The 23,701-nt window shown below is 41.7% G+C and overlaps 1 protein-coding gene across 6 annotated transcripts in view; it reads right to left on the bottom strand.

Annotated features, from left to right (window-relative positions):
- Positions 1–23,701, bottom strand: part of PKP4 (plakophilin 4) — a 48,861-nt gene that overhangs the window by 16,626 nt on the left and 8,534 nt on the right. For 3 of the 6 annotated variants that reach the window (XM_074145367.1, XM_074145371.1, XM_074145369.1), the window contains exons 2-10: positions 20,895–21,007; positions 13,841–13,875; positions 9,357–9,488; positions 9,008–9,198; positions 7,627–8,182; positions 6,032–6,223; positions 4,310–4,527; positions 1,793–1,921; positions 563–776 (exon numbers count right to left, since the gene is read on the bottom strand). In XM_074145367.1, the coding sequence (XP_074001468.1) occupies positions 563–776; positions 1,793–1,921; positions 4,310–4,527; positions 6,032–6,223; positions 7,627–8,182; positions 9,008–9,198; positions 9,357–9,488; positions 13,841–13,875; positions 20,895–21,007 (1,780 nt within the window). Of the gene's footprint in view, positions 1–562; positions 777–1,792; positions 1,926–4,309; positions 4,528–6,031; positions 6,224–7,626; positions 8,183–9,007; positions 9,199–9,356; positions 9,489–13,840; positions 13,876–20,894; positions 21,008–23,701 lie in introns of those variants that run through there. The other 3 variants (XM_074145368.1, XM_074145370.1, XM_074145372.1) reach the window with 3 other exon arrangements.

Genomic DNA, 23,701 nt, shown 5'->3' on the forward strand with positions numbered 1-23,701 from the left:
CGCAGGTTCATGGGTTACAAGCTGAAGCTGCTGCCTCCTCGTGAGGCTGGGAGCTCACACAGTCGCCTGCCATCGCTTTCCTGACAGTCTGGGCACTGAGATGCTCCTGTAATTTGCATACTTGCAATTGTCTGTCTGTACTTCAACATACGTTTACATACTCTGGGTGCGTCTTGTAAATTCTGCAAGATCTTACTTAAAACTGTTGTCAGCAGATGATAAAAAAAAAAAAAAGCCTGGAATAAAACAAATGTTAGGAGACAATAAAGAAATACCTTCCCAAGACCTGGCTGTATATGTAGGAGAGTCACACCAGGGGAAAATTTACCTTCAGTGCAACTGCCTGAAGATTCACTTCTCCCAGTGAATCTATACTTCTATGCTCATACTTTAACTGTCAGTAATCAAAGTAAGTCATTTTGTATTCACAAAAAATACCAGTGCAGAAATACAAATCCAGTCGATAACTCAGTTCCAGGCACTTACCTGTTACTCCAGTCTTGTCCGCTTCAGAAAAACAATCTGTACTACAGTTCTCTGCCTGTTTCTATTCTCACCTCACCTGTGACAAGCTCTTTGATTTCAGCATCAACAGACTTTCTCAACAATCGTAGCAGGGCAGGTATCCCACCAACATTCTTCATTGCTATTTTGTTTTCGTCAGTAGACTTGCCGTAAACAAGGTTTCTGAGGGCGCCGCAGGCGTTCTTCTGAACTTCCAGGACTCTGTGATCCAGGAGATCCACCAGGTGCTTGATTCCGCCCAGTCTGCACACCTAGAACACGGAACGTCGGGAACATCAGCACCCGGTGATTCCACCCACTTCGCTCTAAGAGCTAAAAGGCTTTACTTTTACAAAAACAGTACATTCCGTTCTGCTTCATGAAGAAATATTGTTGGTAAATCTTAATAACTTGATTTTTTCACTGTACTGAAAATTCCTGTGAACCTCTCCCACCCTTGTTGGAAAGGCTGATGGACATTCAGCCATTTGTTGTGTTCAGAGAAGAATTGTTACTGCTAAAGTTTTATTTCCCAGGAATGCAGTTTTTAAAGTAATTTGCTATACCTTGGAATATCTTTGTAGAGAACATTAGAATTAAGAAGTTGCAAAGATTTAAATGCAAGCTGTTGCGCGTAGCTACATACACACACACAAAACAGTTAAAATTAGCTTATATCCAGGCCTATGGGCATATCTGAAGGACATTCTTCTTAAAAGGAAGGACTACTCTGCAGAAATTTCATAAAACAAAAAGAAATCTTTACATTGTCTGCTTTAAGCAGGTTAGTTGCATTTCTTCTTTGTTATGGATTTTTAAAAAATGTTAACATTGTGTTTTGAGATCTCATTTCCATGTAGTACTTTTCTTTGTTCAAAATAACTTAGAGAAACGGTAAAAGATTCAAGAATTTTAGAATTTTGTAATATTTACTAAATAAAAAAGATTCAAAAGAGATAACTAAGTAGTATAACTTGTAAGATCAACATTAATTTTAAACTAAAAATCACACCAAAAGTCTATTGGAACACAACTTGAATGTAAAATTAATTCAATTAGATTGAATCCAAAATATTTTAATATAATTTCCATGCAGCCTCTTATGACACAAAATCTGTGTGTGAGTGCAATTACACACACCTAGGTACTTCACTATTATCGTATGTCCGGTACAAACATCAACCCCAAAGGGTCCAAAATACTGTGTTATGATGACACAACCCAGAAGAGGCGAGAGGTCTAGTTTTAATTTCAGGTTCCCCGGAAGAGGAAGGTGCTGAGCTGGTACCTCGGTTTTGACCTTGTTGTCCCCGAAGCAGAGGTGCTGGAGGTAGGCGGCGGCGTTGGCCTGCACCGAGGGGAACTGGTGCTGCAGCATGTGAATGACCTCGGGCAGCTCCGGATCCCGCCAGGCAAACTCCCTTCAGGAGGTGAACATGTCCGAGAGAAGGCATGAGTTATAAATGGCTGTTTATTTACTGAGTAGAATTACTACAGCATCTTAAGAGTTTTTCAACAATTCTGGTTTTGTTCTGGAATATCAGGGCTAGGAGGAAAAACAGGTACGTTAGAATAACTATGAGTCCTATCACCTTTTAGTCTTCCAATTGGAAAAGGACGCTTTATATCCTGTGTTCTCCAGTTGGCTTGGTTGTTGGTCACACATACATATACACTAAAATTATACCAACCCGAACACTGAAACCTACATAAATCTCCCAAAACTTACATATATAACACAACAGATACCCCCTTAACAATGCTGCTCAGGGACTTCCCCTCCACACAACAAGTTTTCTCAGCAATCAACGTTCTTCCTAGTCTGAAGTCAATTATACTTCAACAAAAGCTGCATAGCCTGAAATTTCATCATCATGATGAGATGTAGGAAGTTTGCATAATTTGAGTTATTCAGGGATCGTAAACTTAAAACCATTAAAATCAAATTTCCTTCATTAAAATGATTTTCTGCAGACAAATCCTGGAAAAGTCATTATAAATATCCACGCCCAATTCACAGGTTTAGAAACATACCCATTGATACTTGCTGCGCTATTTTCCTTCTGTAACAGAAGACTGAGGGGAAAAAAACCAACACAAGCGGTATCTAAGGTTTTCCATGCTCAAAAATCCGAGTAAATTTTTTTACAAAAAGAGATGTTCCAAGGCCAGTATTCGGGGAGCTATTCACAGACTGGCACTGGCCTGGCCAGTCGGGTCCCCAGGGTCCTACAGTCACCAACAATGAAAGTGCAGTTAGTGTCTACATCCAACTGCTCCACAACCTACAGGTTTATTTCTCCACACTAGCGATAGGAAGAACATAGGGAAAACTGCCTTTCTAATAAGCCCAGCAGCTTTCCAAACGCTCCCTCGCTCTTCCTCTAGAGGGATGCTCTCCAAGAGCCGCTCTGGGGCTCTGGTAACACTGACCCAACCTCTGCCATGGCACCGTCCCGCAAATCCCAAACTGGAGCAGATCAAAACGTATGGTAAAACCATCCCACTGTGAAATTACACAGTAAGAAGGTGCATCAGCAATGAAAACTGAGTCAGAATTTCTTTGAAGTTCCTTATTAAGAATGTGAAGCATCCCTCTTATAAGTAACTTCTCTTGTGAGCGATGCCAGCACAGGCCAGCAGTAGCAGGCAGCTGGTGAGCGTTATGCAGAGGGAAGGTTACCCTATTAACATCATTTAGATGAATGTACCCTGCATTTAAGTGAAATTAATCCAGTCTCTCAATATCTATTAAAAAAAAGAAAAATATTAATTTCCACTACTAAACAGAACAATAAGGTCTACTAAAAACAATGCTTTTAGTTTCGAGACGGAAGGACAGGGCCAAAGTAGAGAACACCTGAATGGTGCCTTTGGAAAGCAGGAGGCCCCAAGGATTTTGGTGTCAGACTCTGGCCTGGCCACAGCCATGAGCTCTCTTCTTTCAAAGTGCATTTGGTGCCCTGATGTTCCCACAGAGACTCCCAAGCATCCCCGGAGCCCATACCCGCCAGTACGGGGGTACTCCCGGGGGTCTCTCCCCCAGCTGCCCCAGGACACAGAGCTGCCCCAATGCACTGGCACTGCAGTTTCCAGCAATCACATACCACACTGAAGGTCAGCAGCACCATAATTCCCTCCGAGCTTTGCCTGGACTGGGTTTTGATATTCCCATTTTAAAACACACGGTTTTAGTGAATAGTGTCTCTACTAAATTGCAGTGATCACATCACACTTGTCACGTGCCCACCCTGTGTACATATATTTACAACACCAAACTAGTGACTATTTTAAAAATATGAATTCGCTTTCAAAATAGTACATTTATATGTCATTTTTAAACTTAGGTTGTTCTGAAACTTAAGCAGGCTGCTCACAAAAAATGCATTCAAATAAATTAGGTGTGTACGTTCTAATGTTCAAACCTGATTCCCATTCCCATAAAGAGAAAACTTACTACAATATCACAGGTTGCTCCGTAGAGTTACTCAAAAATATTTGGAATTACCCAGCCAATTCTCATTAAATTTGTAAGAATTTCCTGTAATAACCTCTACATGAAAACAAACATGGAAGAAAAATGCAACAATAACTAAATGCATAAAAGTTGCTCTTCCTTTCTGTAACACGTAGACTGCATTTATTACTTGAGCTATAAGGGTACGGATCTTAATACCTACATTAGTCACAATGTTTAAACAATGTAAAACTGGAATCTGCAGCACAAAGTGCCATATCTATTGCAGGAATGTATTAAAAATGGTACTGCGGCACATCGGTACGGCTGTTTGGAGCAGGGGAGGACTTGCCTGGGGTCCTTCTGGATGCTGTCGATGGAGGGGGAGCGCGTGGTGCCCTCCTCGGCGGGCGGCGGGTGCTGGAGGCGGTAGCCGGGCTCGGCCAGGCGGAAGGGCAGGGGCCGGTAGGGCTCGGCGTAGGCTGCGGCCGTGCTCAGCCCGTAGTTGTTTCTTTGGTACGTGAGTGTGCTGCGCTGGCTGGACGATCTCTGCAGGTTTCCCACTCCTGGATAAAATCAGTGTTAGAACTAACTAGGTAACAAGTGTCTAGTGAAGAGAGGAGGCAATAGGTAGTTATATATTAGTGTAAGCAAAACAAAAATAAAAAATAAAAATCAGTCTTAGAAACATGCACCGCACTCAACGTTGAAAGCTGTCGCCAGATTTAAGGGAGCAGCTGCTCAGTGTCCCAGGGAAGACAGAGAGGTTAGCTACAGAACTCAGGGTCTGCTGGAATCAGGCCTATGCCTCAGCTTACCTCAGAAAGTATTTAAAGTAAGAACTGCACCTTGTGCCATTAAGCAGAAATCAAGATGCAGTAGGTTTTAAAAATTTATAATAAAATACAATTATGAAGAGTAACATCAATTTCCCAATTGTACTTAAAAGAAAAAGGAAAGATAAATAAGCAAAAACTTAGATGAGTAGTTTAGATGATATTTTCCTTTCTTCAAGTACAAGTACACTTCCCCTGAAAAAAACTAGGATGATTTCAAAGGTTAAGCTGACCGTTTCAAAATCAGGAACATATTTCATTCTGCATTAACAGAGCTGTTGAGGTAGCTTCTGTTCTTCAGGGGAAGTGATATTAGGTAGACAAGTAAATAGAGAATCCCAATTTCTAGTTATATTTCCTCATGGGCACATTCTGTCTACTCCAGGTTGTAGAAGATAAAGAACTGCAAAAACTGTTGCCTCCTTCAACATTCCATACTCTTAGTATTTCAGTTACATTAAAAAGCATTAAAAAACAATTTTCAAACGTGTGAAAACATGACATACGAATCAGACACTTCTCCATAAATATTTCTAGAGAATTACTTAGTTAAATCACTCTAATATTATGAGAGTTTTTGGAAATCACTCCACTATAAAAATGGTTTCTCTTTACAGAAAATCAGTTCTAACACTAATCTAATGCCTATGCCCTTCATAACACACGAGTAGCAATTCTATGAAATACTATAGAAATATTTCAGTGTCAATATACGATCTTCAGATACAGTATCTTAACATCACCCTTTGCTGAGAAGTTGGGAAAAATGGGTATTTTTCCTGTGAAAGATGTGGTGGGTAATTTACGTGTGCAGTTTACCATTTCACTGTATTGATGAATAAAAAAATATGAACAAACTCAATTCGTCAGAGAATGATGCACAGAGAATGGAAGAGGAAGCAATAAATTTTGTGTGTCATGAAATACGCTTTGCTTGGCTGTACCTGAGTGTGTGACATCAAACACCAAATGTTCTGACCTCAGCTGACACTGACATACAGCCCCAAGCACTTCTTGCAAACATCACAAGAGCTTTTTAATTCCTGACGGTTATTTTAAGTCCTTCAAATCTAATTTCTACCTCCATTAATTTATAACATCTAGTTTTCCTTTCCAACTGGCACTACATCTCTCACGTATGTTCTCCTCTCTGCCCAGGATCCAGCAAAGCGGCAGTACATCAACGAAGCGCGACTCTGGGACACGCGGAGGCGTTTGGAAGCCCTTCACCCACCCGACCCAGTTCGATACAGCGCCGACTGGGATCCCTGGTGCAGCTCAATGGTGCCGTGGTTCGGGCTGCGGTAGACGGGGCTGTAGTAAGTTCTACCCTCGTAGATAGGGGTGATGTGCAGGTCCGGAGACACGGCTGATCGGAGGTCTTGTCCCAGCTGACTGTGCTGACTGGCATAGGAACTCCTCAGGCCTGAAAGCAGGAAGGGGGAAATATGTACACAGCCCACAGCAGCTAAAAATAATAAAGCTATCATGCTTGAATCTTTCTTCTTTAAGCCGAGAAAAGGTGATAGTTATATCTACAGTTATGAAGATTTAGTCATTAAACTTCTTTCCATTATTAAATGATCCATACTGAAAGATTCACTGACAAAGCAGCATTTCTTTGGTGAAAAGTTTTGTCCATAAACCAACAACTTAAAGTTTTCCAACTCGATTTTTTTGGTAGCATTTATAGTTGAAAGTCTAAAACACCGAGAGTAAAAGCTAAGTCAGCATGTGCAGGTCACAGCTGCAGCAATGACAAGGGAAGCTGGGAACCTGACAGAAATCCAGTTGTGAAATAGGGCACAGCCTAAAGTAGGCTCGGCGTCTTGAAAGTGGAACAATAGGTAGCAGTGAGAGCAAAGGTCCTCCTGGTAGTGGCAGCAGAGATTTAAGCATGTGGAGAAAAGGCTTTATAAAGGTTTAAATAGCCCGTGATGTGTGTACATACATATATATATTTATATATATATTGCTATGCTGTAGCTATGTAAGAATCTTTTTTCACCTTGCCTTTCAGCTGTCCCCCTTGAGTTCCTTTTATTTTATCTCTGTCTCATTTAGAATAACAGAATCACAGAATCGTTATGGTTGGAAGGGACCTTTCGGACGATCGAGTCCAACCACCAACCCGACACTGACAAACCCACCACTGACCCATGTCCCTCAGCACCATGTCTGCCCGGCTTTTAAACACCTGGCCACACTGATCCCGACACAGGCCAGGATGCTGTTGGCCTTCTGGGCCACCCGGGCACACTGCTGGCTCATATTCGGCCACTGTCAACCAACACCCCCAGGTCCCCTTCCTCCACCTTTTAGGGCTTTATTTTAAGATATTATTACAATGGGTACCCTACATTTAAGCTGAAGTACACTGAGATAGCCTAGAAATTTTAGGGGAAAAAAAGACTGAAATTCAGTAGTACATATTAGCTACATATTTTAAGAAAGAACTAGACCTAAAACTAGTTCCAGCCCCGCATTTTTTACTTTGTGTGTAACCTGCACATACACTTAAATGTACTTTATCTTCAAAAATGCTGAAATGCCTCTGTTTGGAAGACTGAGAATTTCACTTAGCTACTTAAAACATACAATTTAATTTAATGCATGGTGAGCAATCTAGTAATTAAAGAGGAAGACAGTACTGACTGTGAACTTACAGTATGATTGACACACAGTGTTTGACACCAGTATTTACAACTGATTTCATACATCCACCCAGCGCTACAACGTTTCACCCCTAAAACGACTATGGCATCACGTGTTTTCTACAGCTGTAGGTTTGTACCAAGTTTCAATCTGCGTCTTTACCTTTCTACTAACCTGTAAGGCTATCTGGCCGTGGAGGCACCATTCTCTCATAGATGTCATACTGCTGCCCGTATTGCTCCATGTCGTGAATTGTTCTTTGCAGTGTTGTTCCCAAGTGCTGGGGAACCGCGGTCATGCCGGAATGCTTGGGGGAAGAGGATCCCAGCTGCGTTTGGGAGGGAGAAGCTACTCTGGTCTGTACGTCGGCAAGGGCCAGAGGGGAGCCCACTCTGACCGAGGTCTGGTACTGAGGAGTGCCGCCGCCACCGCCGGGGTTTGCCGTCTGCCTGGAGGCACCGGAGCCGACCCGCCGCAGGGCCGTGGGGGAGGCAGGTCTCTGGGCAGAGAACGGGGAGGCTGCCCGCTGGGCTGGCAGGGTGGTGGACGAGTAGGCGTGAGAAGGAAGGGGTCTCTGCTCAGAAACCGGTGGAGAACCGTACCCGCTACCCAGGGAGGCTCGCAGAGACCCCCGGGAGGGGGAAACTCCCGTGCTGACCACGTAGGAGGGGGACTGTGCTCTGGATGGGACCGAACTGACGCGCCTCATGACTCGGCTGGTAGCGACAGGCTGTTTAAAAACAAAACCATCTATTAGTTTTATCATTTAGGACATGTTGTGCACACTCTTCTCCCGTAAGACAAAGAAGTCAACAAGAAACGCACACAATTTAATGATATATAAAAGCAGCTGAAGAGTAGCTCTTATCCTAAACGCAATTCCTTCAAGTTTTCCTATAAAATAGCTCTTTTTGCAACCGGTATTTCTTAATGTATATAAAATGGCAATTTAACATTAAAAACTCATCCGTTCCTCATTCTTATTGGGCTCTCTGTGTTAATATGCAGCTGTGCTTTCTTTCCTCACTACTCTACCACCTTGGAAATTCAGGAACAGTAACGCAAAGAGTTCTAGTACAAGCTAATAAAGTTTTGTTAATTACTGTCTTCCTATCATTCCGATTAATGAAAAAAGGAGAGGAAAAAAGCCAGAAACAGTAGAAGGTACAAGAACACAAATACCGTCTTCCTCTAAGCACTACGCTTACGTACAGGCTAAATTCTAGGAGGTTTTCCCCAATATCACAACTGAATGTTAAAGCAAGTGACGCTTCCTTGATATTCTGTTAGCAGCAGACTCCTGCAGTCAGGAGCCCACAGAACTTCACTTCATTCCAGCTGCAGCGAACGAACCAGATCACCCGCATGCTGATTTCAGCGAACAAGTCTGTGTCTGCTGCAGGCCATTTCTGCTTTTTAACCAGTGAAGGTGTTAAAGAAAAGTGTAATTTAATAACAGTAACTCCAGCCTATACAAAGGCAGGTTCAGCTATACAACTACTGTCTTTTAGGCCTGTGTTACAGACAGAGGTAAAGCGTGCTATTTTGAGTGTACCTGGACCGATGTCTGCCCTTCAGCTCGCGAGCTTCTCACCAAATGGTTATTAGTGGTTCCAGTAACGGAATGCTGCTGTCTGTTTTCTGATTTGCTCAAGTTTTGGCTGTTATGGAAACTGCTTACTTCCTGGTAACCGCTGTCAGAATAAGAATTCATTTGTGTTGAACTTCTTGAGTTACCTACAGACCCTGCAGATACGAAGCCAGCGTAAGAATAAAAGCACTGAACAACTTCACAAAAATAAAACGTTATGTAACTTTGTTATTTGTTGCATTAGTAATTGCTTTGCATTTTTATACAGTCAATGCAGAAATATATTCTAGTATTTAAAATGCACACAACAGACCCTCACTTTCATGGAGAGACGTCTGTTCCGGTGAGTAGAGGTTCCCTTGCTCTGGCTCTGTCCTAATGTCATAGGCATTGGTGTGAACGCTCTCTGACACTCGGGCTTTGCTTACACCGGTGCTCGGAGGATCTGAAAGAATAAATTAGTTAGATAAATTCAATGTTTCATACGTAAGTTTCCTGAAAACTCAGTAATAATAATTTTCTCACACACACAAATGAAGAACTTCCTTCCAGCATAAAGAGTCTACCGGTAGACAGGTATCATCTACCAAACCAGGTGAAAAGAAGGTTAATACTAATGGCTGAGAATCTTGTTTCCTGTAGTTTTGATGTAGTTCTACAATTCCAATTCTTCAAATGTACATTCCAACATCTTTTAATGAAGAATGTAATTGATTCCCTAGTGAGTCTCCTTTGCAGAGTGCAATAGTGTTGTGGCACACAGAGGGTCGCTACCACGTGTCTTCAGCTCCTGTTATCTCAAGAGCTTCCTAAGTAAAAGGCTGAGTAGAATTTCATCCCTGTTTGTGCACCATCAACAGAACTTACTGCAAATTTTCTACATTTTTTTACTTCATATACTACTATCCAAATGTTTATTTTTTAACAGCTCTTGAGCTAACTGCAGTTCTAAGAAAATTAGCTGAACTTCACAGACAGCACAGGATAGCATCATCCTAGATAAGAGAAAGCGAAGGAACCGTGCTCGTGTTGTGATGCCTCCTTCGCTTTCTCTTATCTAGGATGATGCTAAAAGGGAGAAGTTAAACATAGTCTGGAAAAAAAAGACAAAGATGAGGACACGAAACAACAAGAAAAGCAATCAAAATTATTTTGACAGGAATACTAAGTGTTCAACACGTTACGCACTGATGGAGAACAGGCGCCAGGGGTGCAGGAGGAAATGTGGGCTATGTTTACAGGTAACAGCAGATACGTAAATTCTTGCTGAAGAAATGTTTGAATGAGCCCGGAGTGGAAACCATGAGAAACATGCCAAGGAGCAACAGTCTAGTAACAACTCCTGTAACTGCTTCACGTCAGAAGTTGGGAGTTGTGGACAGTGAAGCTGCGAAGTGATCTCTGAAAATGAATATAAGGGCACGATCCAGAAATGAGGCAGCACTGTTAGGAGTTTGCAGAAATTTGATGCCAGTCGTTAGGAGAGAGACAGAAAAAAGGGCTCATACAAATTCTATGCAACGGCCAACAAAAACTCTCTCCAACCGACAGAGAGGACCCTGATATAAAATCTAGTGGCACTCATGGAAAAAAAAAATACCCCACAAAATCAACACAAACCAATAAACCGCCCCGTAACAGAGGGGCTACTGGAAATTCTTTACAACAGCTGTTATTACAGGATACTTCAAAAGAGAAACCAAAATCCCAGAGCACTCGTGCCCGTCAAGCTGTAAAGAAACACTCTGTACACAACATGCTGGTGTCTCACTATTTGTCCAAGTGGCCATAATGGAACACTCACACTAAAAATGTTACTCGTTAATTGCTATGATGATGAATGTTAGACTACTATTCAAATACCAGGTTAAAAAAAAGTAAAAAAAAAAAGAAATCAGGATATCTTAGAAATTACAGGCAGTCAGCACAGTTATTTATCAGTAGTACATTCTTAGGTCAAAACCATCTAGTAAAATTTGAAGCTGATTAGTTTACTGTAATAGGAGTATTATGACCAAATTTAATAAGAAGTGTTAATACACTTCCATAAACTTACTCATCATTATCCCTAGGAATGATACAGAGAACCAACACCGGAATAACTCACTTTCACAGCTCCTGTTACACTAACTCAGCCACAGATCACAACAGGCAGCAGTGGGTTTTCAGATGTTCTTTAGAATAAAAAAATTGCGGGGATGGGGACATTTAAATTACTCTATAATGATATTCAACCTCAATATTTTAATCTTCACTCTTTCTTGCTGCAGTAATATGAGGCCCTGTTATTCGAGTTACTTGATATTAGGTGATACTAAATCAATGTCAGACGAGAAATGATGAGTTTTGGGAGGAGCCGAGGGGCAGAATAAAGCCCAATTGTGGGGTGCTGACAGCTGTCCCCAGGACAGAGCCCTGGCCCCACTGCCCTCACTCACTGCCCAGCAAGGAGAAAAAATACAGATTGTTTGGGCTCTCCAACAAAGGCAAGAATGCACAATAAAGCGAATTGTTGTCTTTCTATTGTTCTCTGCTCCTATAAATCATGAGGAGAATGCCCTGAATAAAATAATAGTCTTTTTATAAATGGCTGCTGATCTAATATTCTATTTATAAGCATCTGCAAAACAACATCAATTTATACTTCTGTTAAAAATTCTGTATAATTCTACTGATGCATAAAGCAACTTCAGCTACGGTCACATCACATCATCTGCTCATGTTTTTTGTTATAAACTACTACCTGCAGTCAAGAAAAAATGTGATTTAAGGGAGTGTATTCATTCATCTTTAACTTCAGTATTTCTCAGATGGCAGTTGGTAAAGCATCACCTAGTGACACTTCCTTACAATAAAGCTCAAGAGCAAGTAAAACCTACAATCATGCTATAATCACAACAAAAATGTAAATGCTAAATGAAATGTATATCAGAAAATTCTAAGCAAAATATATATTTTTTTCAAAGATGCTCACTTAGGAGCAGTTATTCCAGAAAAGCCTTACTTTAGACAAATAGAGACGTGAGGCATATACATATAAATTTGTATTATTAATGCATAGAGAATTTAAATAGAAATATGATTTTTTGCCATATGTTAGGCAACTTCTTAGGGATGTGCACAGGACTTTTCTAAAGAAAAGAAGTACAGAAATGGGAGGAGAGAATTAAAGGATAAAATAAAAATACAAGCTGGAGAGATGGAAAAAAGAAAAAGAGGAACTAATAGAAAGTCCAGGAGAAAAACAAACAACAGACAAAGAATAAGCTACAGGAAAAACTGAGGAAGAAAAAGAAATGGAATGCAGTTGGATGAGATAAACATCGACTGAGATCTGTCAGAAGGTATCTTTACCAGTTGTGAACTCTCACTGGAACATTACAGAACCAGGGGAAACAACGTGTTTTAAAAAAAAAAACCCACAAAAGTAAATTTTGCATTGAAAGAATAGTAAAACTAATTTCTCAATTACTTGCAAAATAAAATTTGACTTCTTTTTAAAAACATTGCTAAAAGAATACGTGAAAAGCACCACCATGATTAGCAAAATTTAAATGCCAAGACAAGTTGGCCGTTGAAAATGTTAGATTTAAAAGAAAGGAAAAAGGGAATGTGTGCCTCACCTCAGCCGAGGCCAGACCCCGACGGCAACTGAAACCATGGAAATACAATTATACACTAAGAGCTTAGTCTCTAAATAAAACAAAAAACAGGAAGGGAAAAGGAAAGTAGATAGTTTGAGAGACTTATTTACCTAAAATAGTCACAATTAATCATAATTATAAATACGCTTGAGTGAACAAGCAGATAACTGTGCTGTGTTACTCTTTGTAGAGCAGAAACTGGATAGCTCTTAAACTATGTGCATCCTTCTAGAAAGACAGGAGATTAACTCCATGCAGAACTTGGTTAATAAAACTTTTAACGAGCTACCTAAAATTCTAATGGCATTTTGATGACATTACACCAGTTTTGCTCTCTGTGATGAATGGGTCAGAGAAGCACAGCCCAGCGCAAAGAGCAACGGAGCAACGAGCAGGGAGGCAGGACCCGGTTTGTGGTGCTCTGTGCGGCTGGACGTGTGGCAGTTCCTTGCTGCACAGAGACACCCGCTGCCCAGCGACTGACGCTGCTACAGCCAACATTTAAACTGGTGCAAAACCCCTGAGCAGTGAGTGCCCTCACCTGTGAGGGACAGGCTGGGTAACTTCAACAGACGCTTGAGTGTTACTTTGAATGTACCGTCCTGTCCATCCCACCCGATACACTCCAGAGTGGATGGAAAAGGACTACAAGACAAATGTTTCTCGCTTTGGAAATAAAGTTCAAGCTATCCTGAGATACAAACCCAAAAAAAGCACTCTCAGAAAAACCTTCGCTTATTGGAGATTTTCTCAGTGTAGTAAGAATATCTGTAAAAAGAAAATCAGTCTTCAAGCTTAAAACATACCATATTTTGCTATGCTCCTTACCTGCCAAGGTCGAGTGTTTTTGAGACCCAATGCACAAGACTTTTGTTACAGTCACGTCTCACACAAAAATTCAAAGGCACAAAAAGGTGCAAGAAAAGTAGCTGCAACTACCTCTGAGCCAAAACAATCTTTTACGGTAACAGAGAAACACACAAGTCTCTTCATGTTTGAGAAAGAGGATGTTCATGTTATACTTCAGAAAAGGTACTTGAAAAAGCTACATAGCGTTGCGGCTAACGTTCAGTTCACTTCAACACAAGCAATGGATGACAAGAAAATAAAGTTTGTTAGGCTTAAAGCAAAATGTACACGTAAAAGGTAATACCTGATGATCTCCACGGAAATGACTTCTCAGTAGAGCTGCAGAAAGAAAAAAAAATATCACAAAAAAGAACCACGTGGCTGGCTATGGATTTATTGTTTATTTTTTCAACCAAAGCATACAAAATTGTACAAAACCCCCCAGCAGATGACGTTCCAATAGCCTGTGTAAATACCGCTCTGCAGCACTTTACACCTGGTGACTAAACCGTTGGTTACTGATTTTAATGTTGCATTAATCCCGGGAATTCCCTGTACCGTACTGCACGGCAGAGCGTCCCGCAGCGTGAGCTATGGCAGCCGGACAGGTAAGGGACGAGGTAGGACGGGCCCGTCCCATGGCAGGGTAACAACACACACACCAGCACAGAGAGGCACTCGCTGCGGTGCGAGCAAAGGAAAGGAGTGCCGGGCACACAGAAACACTGTACTCTGACACACAAGGGTACACAAACCCCAAAGGTACCCCCACCCAGCCCCCTGGCCAGCTGAATTCCTTTACCTGTAGGGACTTACGAGCCACAGGGGCTGCTCTGACTATGGGGCGTATGTGGAAAGCTACTCCGTGAACAATCAAACCGGTTAAGAAAGTAACTTGGTCCTTATTATGGTGGCAGAAGTTGAGCATCTACCACCTACTGAATTCATCATCTGATTTTGTCAACCTACAGATGAAATGTTTTGACGTTACTAAATCTTTCAGCTTTGCTAAGTTAGTCCAATGCATTTTATCCCCCCGTTTCACAACCAGAGAGAAGCCGCTGCCGTTAACGGTGATTACGCTGCCTCTTCCCAGCACCCGCATGTGACACACCTAGAGAGAGCCCGCGTGTGCTGCACCGCACCTCCAAAAACACTTAACGTCAGCCCACCAAGGTCCTTCAAAAAGAATTAGGTTAGTAGGGCAGACATGCAGAAAACGTATTTTTTTTCTTCCAGAACAGTTTGGTATAATGTATATAGTTTTCAATTAAAGAAGTTAGAGATAAATATTATTACAGTATAGCAGCTATTTTTAAACGCTATGGAAGGAAAGCACAGATAAAATTTCAGACATATGGTCATGTACACGGAAAGAATTTTCCCTTCCCAATCTGTTTCGCAAGAGCACAAAGAATAAGTGAAATAGAAACATAACTCTACACTAAGTGCATATAAAATACGTACACAGAAACACTAATTTTTTAGCCAGTAACACAAATATTTGGTAACTGAAGATGGAGCATACATACAAAATCTGCTGAAATCAATCTATTTACTTTGAGCTTTTTGACGCTTTGCATCTTTTTTCTCACTTCTATTTCCCAAGTATCTGCATTTTTTTGTTTGTTTGTTTTGGGGTTGGGGTTTTTTTGATTGTTGTTTGTTTCATTTTGGGTTTTTTTCCCCTTTCTTAATTTCACACCTCTCTTTGCCATCTTGCAGCTTTAGTTCAAAGCTGATGTCTTAGACATAAAATTGAACTCACTGCCAATCTGGGGAAAAGTATAAATCTGATAAATGGAAAAGATTTCGTATGAAGTCACTTAGAGAGAAACCATACTAAGTATCACTAGTGCCATTTTCCATCCTCGGAGCGAGAGCTCTCACACACGCAGTGTCCCGGCTGGATTCCCAAGGCAGCGAAGGTCTGGGGGATGCGGCCACTGGGCAGAACTGCCCGGCCCGGGTCACGGATGGTTAGTCCTTAACCTACCACAGCTTTCTCCACAGAACGGACTAAGCGGAGGTGGCGCAGGAGCTAGACCATTCCTATCCCACACCTCTGCAGGGCACAGCAGGGCTAAAGGGACAATACTAGCTTTAAGAAAATTGCAGAGTTCTAATTGTTGTTAAGATATCTTAAGCAATACACTATTTTTTAAAAATTATGTAAACACAACCATGTTCTTCAGTTTCTAGACTGGACAGTTAACTTAAATTCCCAGTTCTACATACAACTTCTGCAAGCATTATATGACATGAAAGAGTTTAAGCCTATTATCTTGGCAAGTATTCCATGAGACGAAATGCATTTCTGATTTAAACACTACTGCTTGAGAGAAAAGTAGTGATTTCCATTGCCTATCTTAATTGCTTGAATGTACCGCTGTTGTCATCAAAAAAAGGCAACAGCGGAAAAAATTAATATTTAGTAAATATTTCTAAAATGGTGAAAAGCTGTTAAAAACTAAATATATAATTCTGTTGAAAGTTTATGTACTTCTCACATATTTCTTTAGCGTGTTAGTTTACTCTTGGCTAAGCCTCCAGCACTGGGATACATCTGTTGCGTAGGAAAGGGTTTATTCCCAGGGGTTGGTGCTCGCTGCTCAGGCGGAGCTGCCAGCCAGCACCCGAGAGCCCCTTTGGACTGACTGTACTGTTCTACTCGTCCTTTACCTGCCATTTCAAATATCTGCATTAAGAACGTGCTTACAATTGCATGCAGTCTGAAGGCTTAAAGCTTTGCGTAACTGTAAATTCTTGGTAGAGCGGGATTTTTCTAATGAAACGGCATATATTAAACTCCATAAACTTGTAATACTCATTACAAGCAACTGGCAACCATCAAAATCAGTATAAAGAGATTTCCTATTTTTGCTTTTCTTGTTGATAAAGGTTAGCAGAAGTTTTCACAAGTATTTCAACTAAATGAGGTAATTTTCAGTCTTCAGCTTTTCTAATAGCTATCTTCTTGATGTCACTAACATGCCTAACTCCCGCGCCCGCCCTGCCAGACGCTGCTCAAAGTCCGCAGCCCTCTTATGTCCCCCCCACAAAATGACACAGCCCTGCCACCCACAGCCACGGCTCCTACCGCTCGCTGGATGTTTCCCACGGACACAGCAGGCACCAGTGCCCGGGGGTGAATTTCAAAAGCTGTATCTGGAATACTGCACCCAAACGTGGCCACTTGTACTGAAGGAGGCTATTCCAGGCTGAACCCCACGCCCCGGAACGGGCAGCCAGGCAGACCAGCTGGGCACGGAGAGCTGGGCACCGCTGCCACCGTGCTCCCACACCTTGACGCCACGCACCCCTGGCACCGCAACAGCAGGACGGCACACCGCCCGGTGCCAGCGTATCCCTGCCTTTTCCATACTTGAACATCAGCAAATTGCATACAAACCCCAAAACTCCTCACTTCTACTGGCATTCAAAAGCTTTGATGGAATTTCAGAAAGGCTTACAGTCTGGGTAAACACAAAACAAAAATACTGGAGCTCTGACGAAGTCTAGTGTGCCATTTATGTACTTTTCTTTTGTTAAGGTGCTTGTGATGAGCTGCTATTATGAGTGCAGTAGTTTTCAATTCAATTAAAAAGTAGGAGCCTTTTGGTTCCCACCACCACCACCCAGTTTTCAGGAGCTACACACCACAGGTAACTCCGGAGAAGGCTCAGCTGACTGTGAGTCAGGGGCAGCTCCCACCCGAGGGGCTGGGCAATGCGTCTTCTGGGGTCTGACCCCAGCCCTGGGCACACGCGGTACCTGCCCGCACCAGGGCTGACCCCTGACAGGCGGCAGAAGGGGACCCACAGGGATGGAGAGCTGGCTGCAGCGCTGGCTCCCTTTGCAGGGGAGGCTGGACAGCCTGTGGCTTCTGCACAGAAACTCCTGCGTGTTACAGCACGGAACAGAAGGGAGAAGACATGACTCAAACCTCACATTGTTTTTCCCAGTCTATCGTCTCCCATCTTGTAGTGTATAACACAGGTAAAAATATTTATTACTTACACGTAACACTTATCACGTATCATTTCAGGCTCTTAAGAGTTTTGAAAGTGCACGGGATGCCATGAAAGATCTTAGAAGTGCTGAGCACAATACCCATTTATAAAAAATAATTCTGAGAAGAAATAATTTTAACAGGCAAGTAACCTACAGGCACACAAACGTAATGCCCCATTGGAATCCAGGGCTGCAGTTGATCTAGTTCTTCCTTCTCCGCCCATTACACTACAACTGCTTGGGATCTACAGGTCTGCTCTCGTTCTCATGGCTCACACTCCTCCTGGGAGCCAAACAGCCAGCTGCTCCTCTGCGTTCCTGGCACTTACACTAGAGTTGTAATACAGGTGGGCAACAGACCGACCAACCTGAACCACAAGTACCTCCTGTTTCCATGTGCACAAAGCACCAGAGCATTTCCTGAGGACCAGCAGTAGCAGAAAGGACCGCACTTCAGACATGAGAGTCCTTCTCGGGCCCTTCACGCAGGTGATGGTGTGACCAGCAGTGCCCACCCCAGAGGGATTTACCCAGGGGTACATCCCTGCCCCCACGCTGGGATGGTGTTGGGCTCGGCGCCGTGAAGACTGGCTGAGAAGCTGTGGAGAAGCTTAAGCTGGTTTCAGGTACTGATGTGACATTTCCCCCTCCCTCCCTGGGGCTGTGCTGGCTCAGGGGGTGACCCGAGGGACACAGGGAGAGCCTGAGCCCGGGCTGCAGCCGCTGCGACAGGCGCACGCTGCCACAAAGCGCCCATGGCTTCACGGCAGGGGCTGCTCTGAAAGCGTCCCCACCTCCCGGCCGGCGCCGGCTCGCGGGAACCCAGCCCAGCAGGGGGTAAATGGGGGCATTGGTACCCAAGGTGGCAAAGGTGGGCAAACCTTCAGCAGGACGTGGGAAATGAAACGCTGCCCAATGTCGTAACCTCCTTAATGGAGAGTACAGCACTGTCTTGAAACAAAGCACTGCCCATTTCCTCAGGGACAGAAAACTGAACAAAGGGTAAACACAAAAGCATATATATCTTATGCTTTAGCTTTGCTTGCTTTTTTGGTTTTTGTCATTGCTTTGGTTTTGACTTTTTTAATATAAGACTCTATTAGACAATTCTTCTAGGTGGCGAGGAGAAACATCACCTCTTTCTAAACACCTAACTCCCCTGTTTCTGGAGCAGGCTCTCAGCAATCCGTGACCACTCTCCGACACAGCATTCCCTTTCCAAGCCTCCTCTCCACCCCTCTCTTCGTGTTTGTTTATTTCCTGTCAGCCTCACCAAAACATTTACATCACCGAGTTTGGGGAAACACATGTATCTTGTTATGGTTATAAATTTTGCTGCTGTGTCCATGTCTGCTGTGGTACTGCTCTAAGAGCTTGTCCTACCTCGATTCTTTCAACAACTCCTGTGACTACACTGGAAGCAACTGCTTGTGAAGAAAGGAAAGCACCTAGTTCAAATACAGAGTTTATTTTTCCCCAGCTTCTCACATATCTCTTAAAAGGAATATCCACATGAGAGAAGAAGTAAAAAACTTAACCAAGGACACCCACGCCTCAGAACATGCTGTCCAAGCCAAGTTTTTATCCCGTGCAATGCAGCACAGCACGCTCACCTACACAGGACAGGCTCAGCTGGGGTAAGGATATTCAGAAACACACAACAGTGGTCAGAGTGCAGAAGTGTCCGTAAGGACTGAGAATCTAATTGGGCTTTTATTTTAAATGTGTAAAATATTTTATTAATAACTGTGGAAAATGTATAGCCCAGTAAACAAGAGCTTGAAGAGTTTATCTAGATTCACAACCCAACTCGTACCAAATAAACTACAAACCAACTTATGCACTAGTATTTTCTCTCCCTAAACTTTCATCATCTTTTTTTTATACAAATAAACATCACTTAGCCATAAGAAAGCAACTGAAAGAAGAAATTACTCTATGATGCTATAAATTATGATTTCCATCTTGGTAAATGATAGTATTTGATAGAAGTATAGGCTCTAAACTTACTGTATAGGTACTGGTAATTGTACGTGATTTAAAAAACTACACAACGTTAATTGCAGGATAAGCCGACTCTGGTGTTCTCTGTACGGGAGATTCCCTGCACCTGGGATGTAGGAATACCTTCTCCTTTGTATTACTCAGGCAAATTCACTGGAAATGAACATGCAAGACTGAACGAAAGGTGGCTGAAGGCATAAAATAACAGGCTTTTTACTTATTCTTCCATAGGAATTTAACTTTTTTAGTTTTCAAAACAGAATCTGAGCAACAGCTGAAGAAATACGTGGATCTAGAGGGAAGACAGGCAAGCACCAAGGGTATAAAATAGTCATCTTGTCCAAGCAATATTTTTGACTATTTCAAAGTTCCTTGAACGAAAGTCCTCATGGCTAGTGACAATACTGTCAGATGACAACTCAGCTCAAGTAGTGTGATGTACACAAACCAGCCGTGCTAGCTGGTACACTGGGCTTTTTAAATTTATATTTAAATAATCACCTCCTGTTTAAGTTTTTGTAGGAAAAATTTTTCACTTAACTTGCAGAAATACTTATTATGGTCACAGGAGGAAACATTTCAGAATGACACCCAAGTTTATTGTTGAAAGAATATAGAAGCAGGCAGTATTTAAGGCAACAAATTATGCTGTAACCCAAAACGCAGGCACAAATGTTTCATAAGAGAACACATTGTCATTGAGGCTTCCAGAATCAAGAGCTACCAATCATTTAATATGCTTGAGAGGAATGAGTGCCCAAATACATTTACAGTTAAAAAGTTTGCTAAGGAATAATAATTAAAAAAAAATAAACAGAATACTAGTTAAAGCTGAAATATTAACAAAACGCTTTGCTATAGTTATTGTCATTGTATGCAAAATATACTAGGTATTTTTCACACTATTTAAATATGCTAACAATACATTTATAGCAAGACGTTCCCTGAGAACAAAGGTAACAACAGAAAGTATTTCAGAAATGCTGGATGAAACTAGGTAGTTAATTCAGGAAAAAAATGTAATTGGATTACTGCATTTAACTAGCACTGTTACTTTGATACAAATATGTATAACTCTACTGTAGTTCGGCTGAATCTTAAAAACAAATTTCAACACATTTACAGCTTTACATACACTATATTGAAAACGTAAGCCATGATTAGAGAGGCCTCTTTAAACTGTCCTATAACTCTTTACAGCAAATTTGCAACTTTTTTTAATACTTATATTAACAGGAGGTGAATAACTATCAGTGAAAATATATGTATAGAACTTAAGCACCACTAAAAAGCCCGTTAATTTATGGGACATAGGAAAGTAAAGTCATGAGGACCTGTACCTTGTGCTGGCGATACTTGGTGACTCTGCTCCAAGCCTACATCTTTCTAGCTGATTAGCCACAATTTGCCTTTCCACTTCCAGTTCTCTGGTAAGTCTTTGAAATTGGAGCTCCTGAAATTTCAAAATAAAAAGAAAAGCATTCTTGATGTTAAAAAATGGGTGTGGATTAATTCTGAAACAATCACTGTTTCATCACAATCATGTCTCTTGTTTTGACTTTTCCTCGGTGGAATAAACTATTAGAAGATTAAAGAGTGAATTTAATGGTTCCCTAAATCAGTGATTCATGCAAATATTGATTTATCACCTATTACAAAAGGAAAAACATGTTTAAGCATTTGTGGATTTTATTTCTCCTGCAATTAAAATTTTTGTACCTCCTTATCTTGCCAATCTAACAAAATCAGCGCCTATGAAGTCAGTCTTCAACCTCATCTACAACAGCGGTGCACTGGAAAATGCTGTATCCTACCCCTTCCGACCGCAAAACTTCAAACCCTAAGCTATGCTAGGTTCTGACTTTGGTCTTCAAAACTTAAAAATGTTCTTATTTCAAACTGGCTAAGGGTAGAGGTGTGCTATTCCACCTTTCCCGATTTCAGCTTGTGTTCTATTTCCTGGTCGAAGGTACCAAACCTCAGGCTTTGTAAAAGGCTCTAGGGACATAACGCTCAGAGCAAGGCATGGCAACACAAGCGCTGCACAGAACGTCTGTATGTTATTAACATATGGAAACATTTCCCATTAACGTGATACTCTGAAATCAATACTATGTCATCCAGGGACATTAGTCATGTTCTCATACACAGTTCACTTCTGTTCATGATAGAAAAGGATTCTATCAGAGCGATTGTATTATTTTTCAAACCGATACTCTACATCCCCTGAAGTTTAAGTAAACTGTTCAATGCTATTTAAAAATAGATGAACAGCAATATTTAATGATCTGATGAAGCAAGTCTTATATACAAGTCAAATACAGCACAGAAGCATTCCTTTAGTTTTAAAGTGCAAATTACTAATAAGGGGTCTCTTTCCTGAATGTAAATCATGTAGTTGTATCACACAGTAGTTGCACACCTCGCGTGCAAAGTCACCTTCGCTCATGGGTTACAGTTAATGCAAAGTATTCCTTCACAGCTTACATGGCACGGAATGAGGCTTCAATACTTTGTTTTCATGAGTGGTCCTTGAAAGAGCTTCATCCTGAAAGATGAAGTTTTTTCTACCAACCCCACAATGAGATTACCTGCAAGAAGCTCCCCAAACAGAGGGCTAATTAGCACTGACTTCACTGGGAAGCCAGCTGAGGGGTAAGTCAAACAGCGGCTGCCAGAACTACTCTGGATATTGCATGACAAAAAAAAAACTTACTTCTGAAAGTCTGATTTGAGCTCCATACGACACACTGGCCTGGTAAAGGTAAGCCACACAAGCTACTGCCCCTCCCAGATGATATAAGGAATTGTGGACACTTCAAACACTTCTCAGAGGTCACTAATCAATCAATAAACACACCCTAATACTCCAAATATCGGCCAGTGAGAGCTCTTGCCTCCAGGCTGTGGCACTCGCCCACTGCTGCCACAGGACACAGGCACCCACAGACCGAGCCTGCGCTTTTCTGCTACTGCTCTACGAACAACAGCTCAGCAGAACAGAAACCTCTGCAATTCTGTTAAAAATAACTATGCAACCCATGAGAGCAGCAGAGAGAGATGTGCTCCTCAGCTTCCCCCCGGCCACCCCTTCCACAGGCTGGCGTTTACTGTCAAGCTTCAGCTCGGCACAGTCAATGCTCAGACTTGACAGAGCTTTTTAGGTCATATGTCCTAAACTTGGAATTTATTACAACCTGCTTCTAGACAGAATTCTAAAGCTAAATCCTCTGAATCCTGAGGCCAGATATGAAAAACCTCATGAATACAATAACCTGCCGACCAGAGAAATCTCATGGGCTGTAGAGGGACTAGGAAGAATGGATAATACCCGACGGTGTGTACACCACTTAACTGCACCTGGCAGCAGACCCAGTTGTCACCATCATGCCGGGTCCTGGCACGCCTCCACTTCATGTCACACCACAGAGGTACCCAGGCACCCACAGCCACCTCACCTGGACAGTTTGTGTTTTGGAAAGAAAAATATTAAATAGCATACTAAGCAAAAAAAAGTCAAAGAAATTTATGAAGGCGAACTTGTTTTCCAACTTTAAGTCTGAATATAGAGAATACATCCACCTAGAAGCTGATTCACCAGTCATTAATGTGCTAGTGGAGAATGCCAGCATTTCCAAAAACCATTCAGATGCTGAAGCTCTGAGTTTTGAAGGAAACATCAGAAAGACAAGCTTTTTCCCGAGTAACACACGATGTATTATATAGCATGCAACAAACATAAATCTTTAAAATAAACAATACTGCACTGCTTGTTTGCAGAAAGAATATAAAACGTTTACCCTATGTTTAATGCTGTTTCTTGCTCCTTACTTTTAAATTAATATTTAAATAGCAATGTCATTGATACAAACTATGAATTTGAGCACAAGACTCAAGTTGCCTGTTGCTATTTACTGATCTTTTAATGAGATGAATAGAATAAAACACACACTAACCATTATTTGCTTCCATTCAACCAGCCCCTATTAATCTGTATTTTCATTACAGGCAGGGGCATTAATGAACATAAAATTATCCTATGAAACATAGTCCTAATAGATGCTAAGAATACATGCTCAGCTGAGCTCTCTCCTCCCTTTACTATCTTCTCCTGCACTCTAAAAAAAAAAAAAAAATCAGCTCCTGT

The sequence above is a fragment of the Numenius arquata genome, chromosome 3, assembly GCF_964106895.1.
Source record: "Numenius arquata chromosome 3, bNumArq3.hap1.1, whole genome shotgun sequence".
NCBI lineage: Eukaryota > Metazoa > Chordata > Aves > Charadriiformes > Scolopacidae > Numenius > Numenius arquata.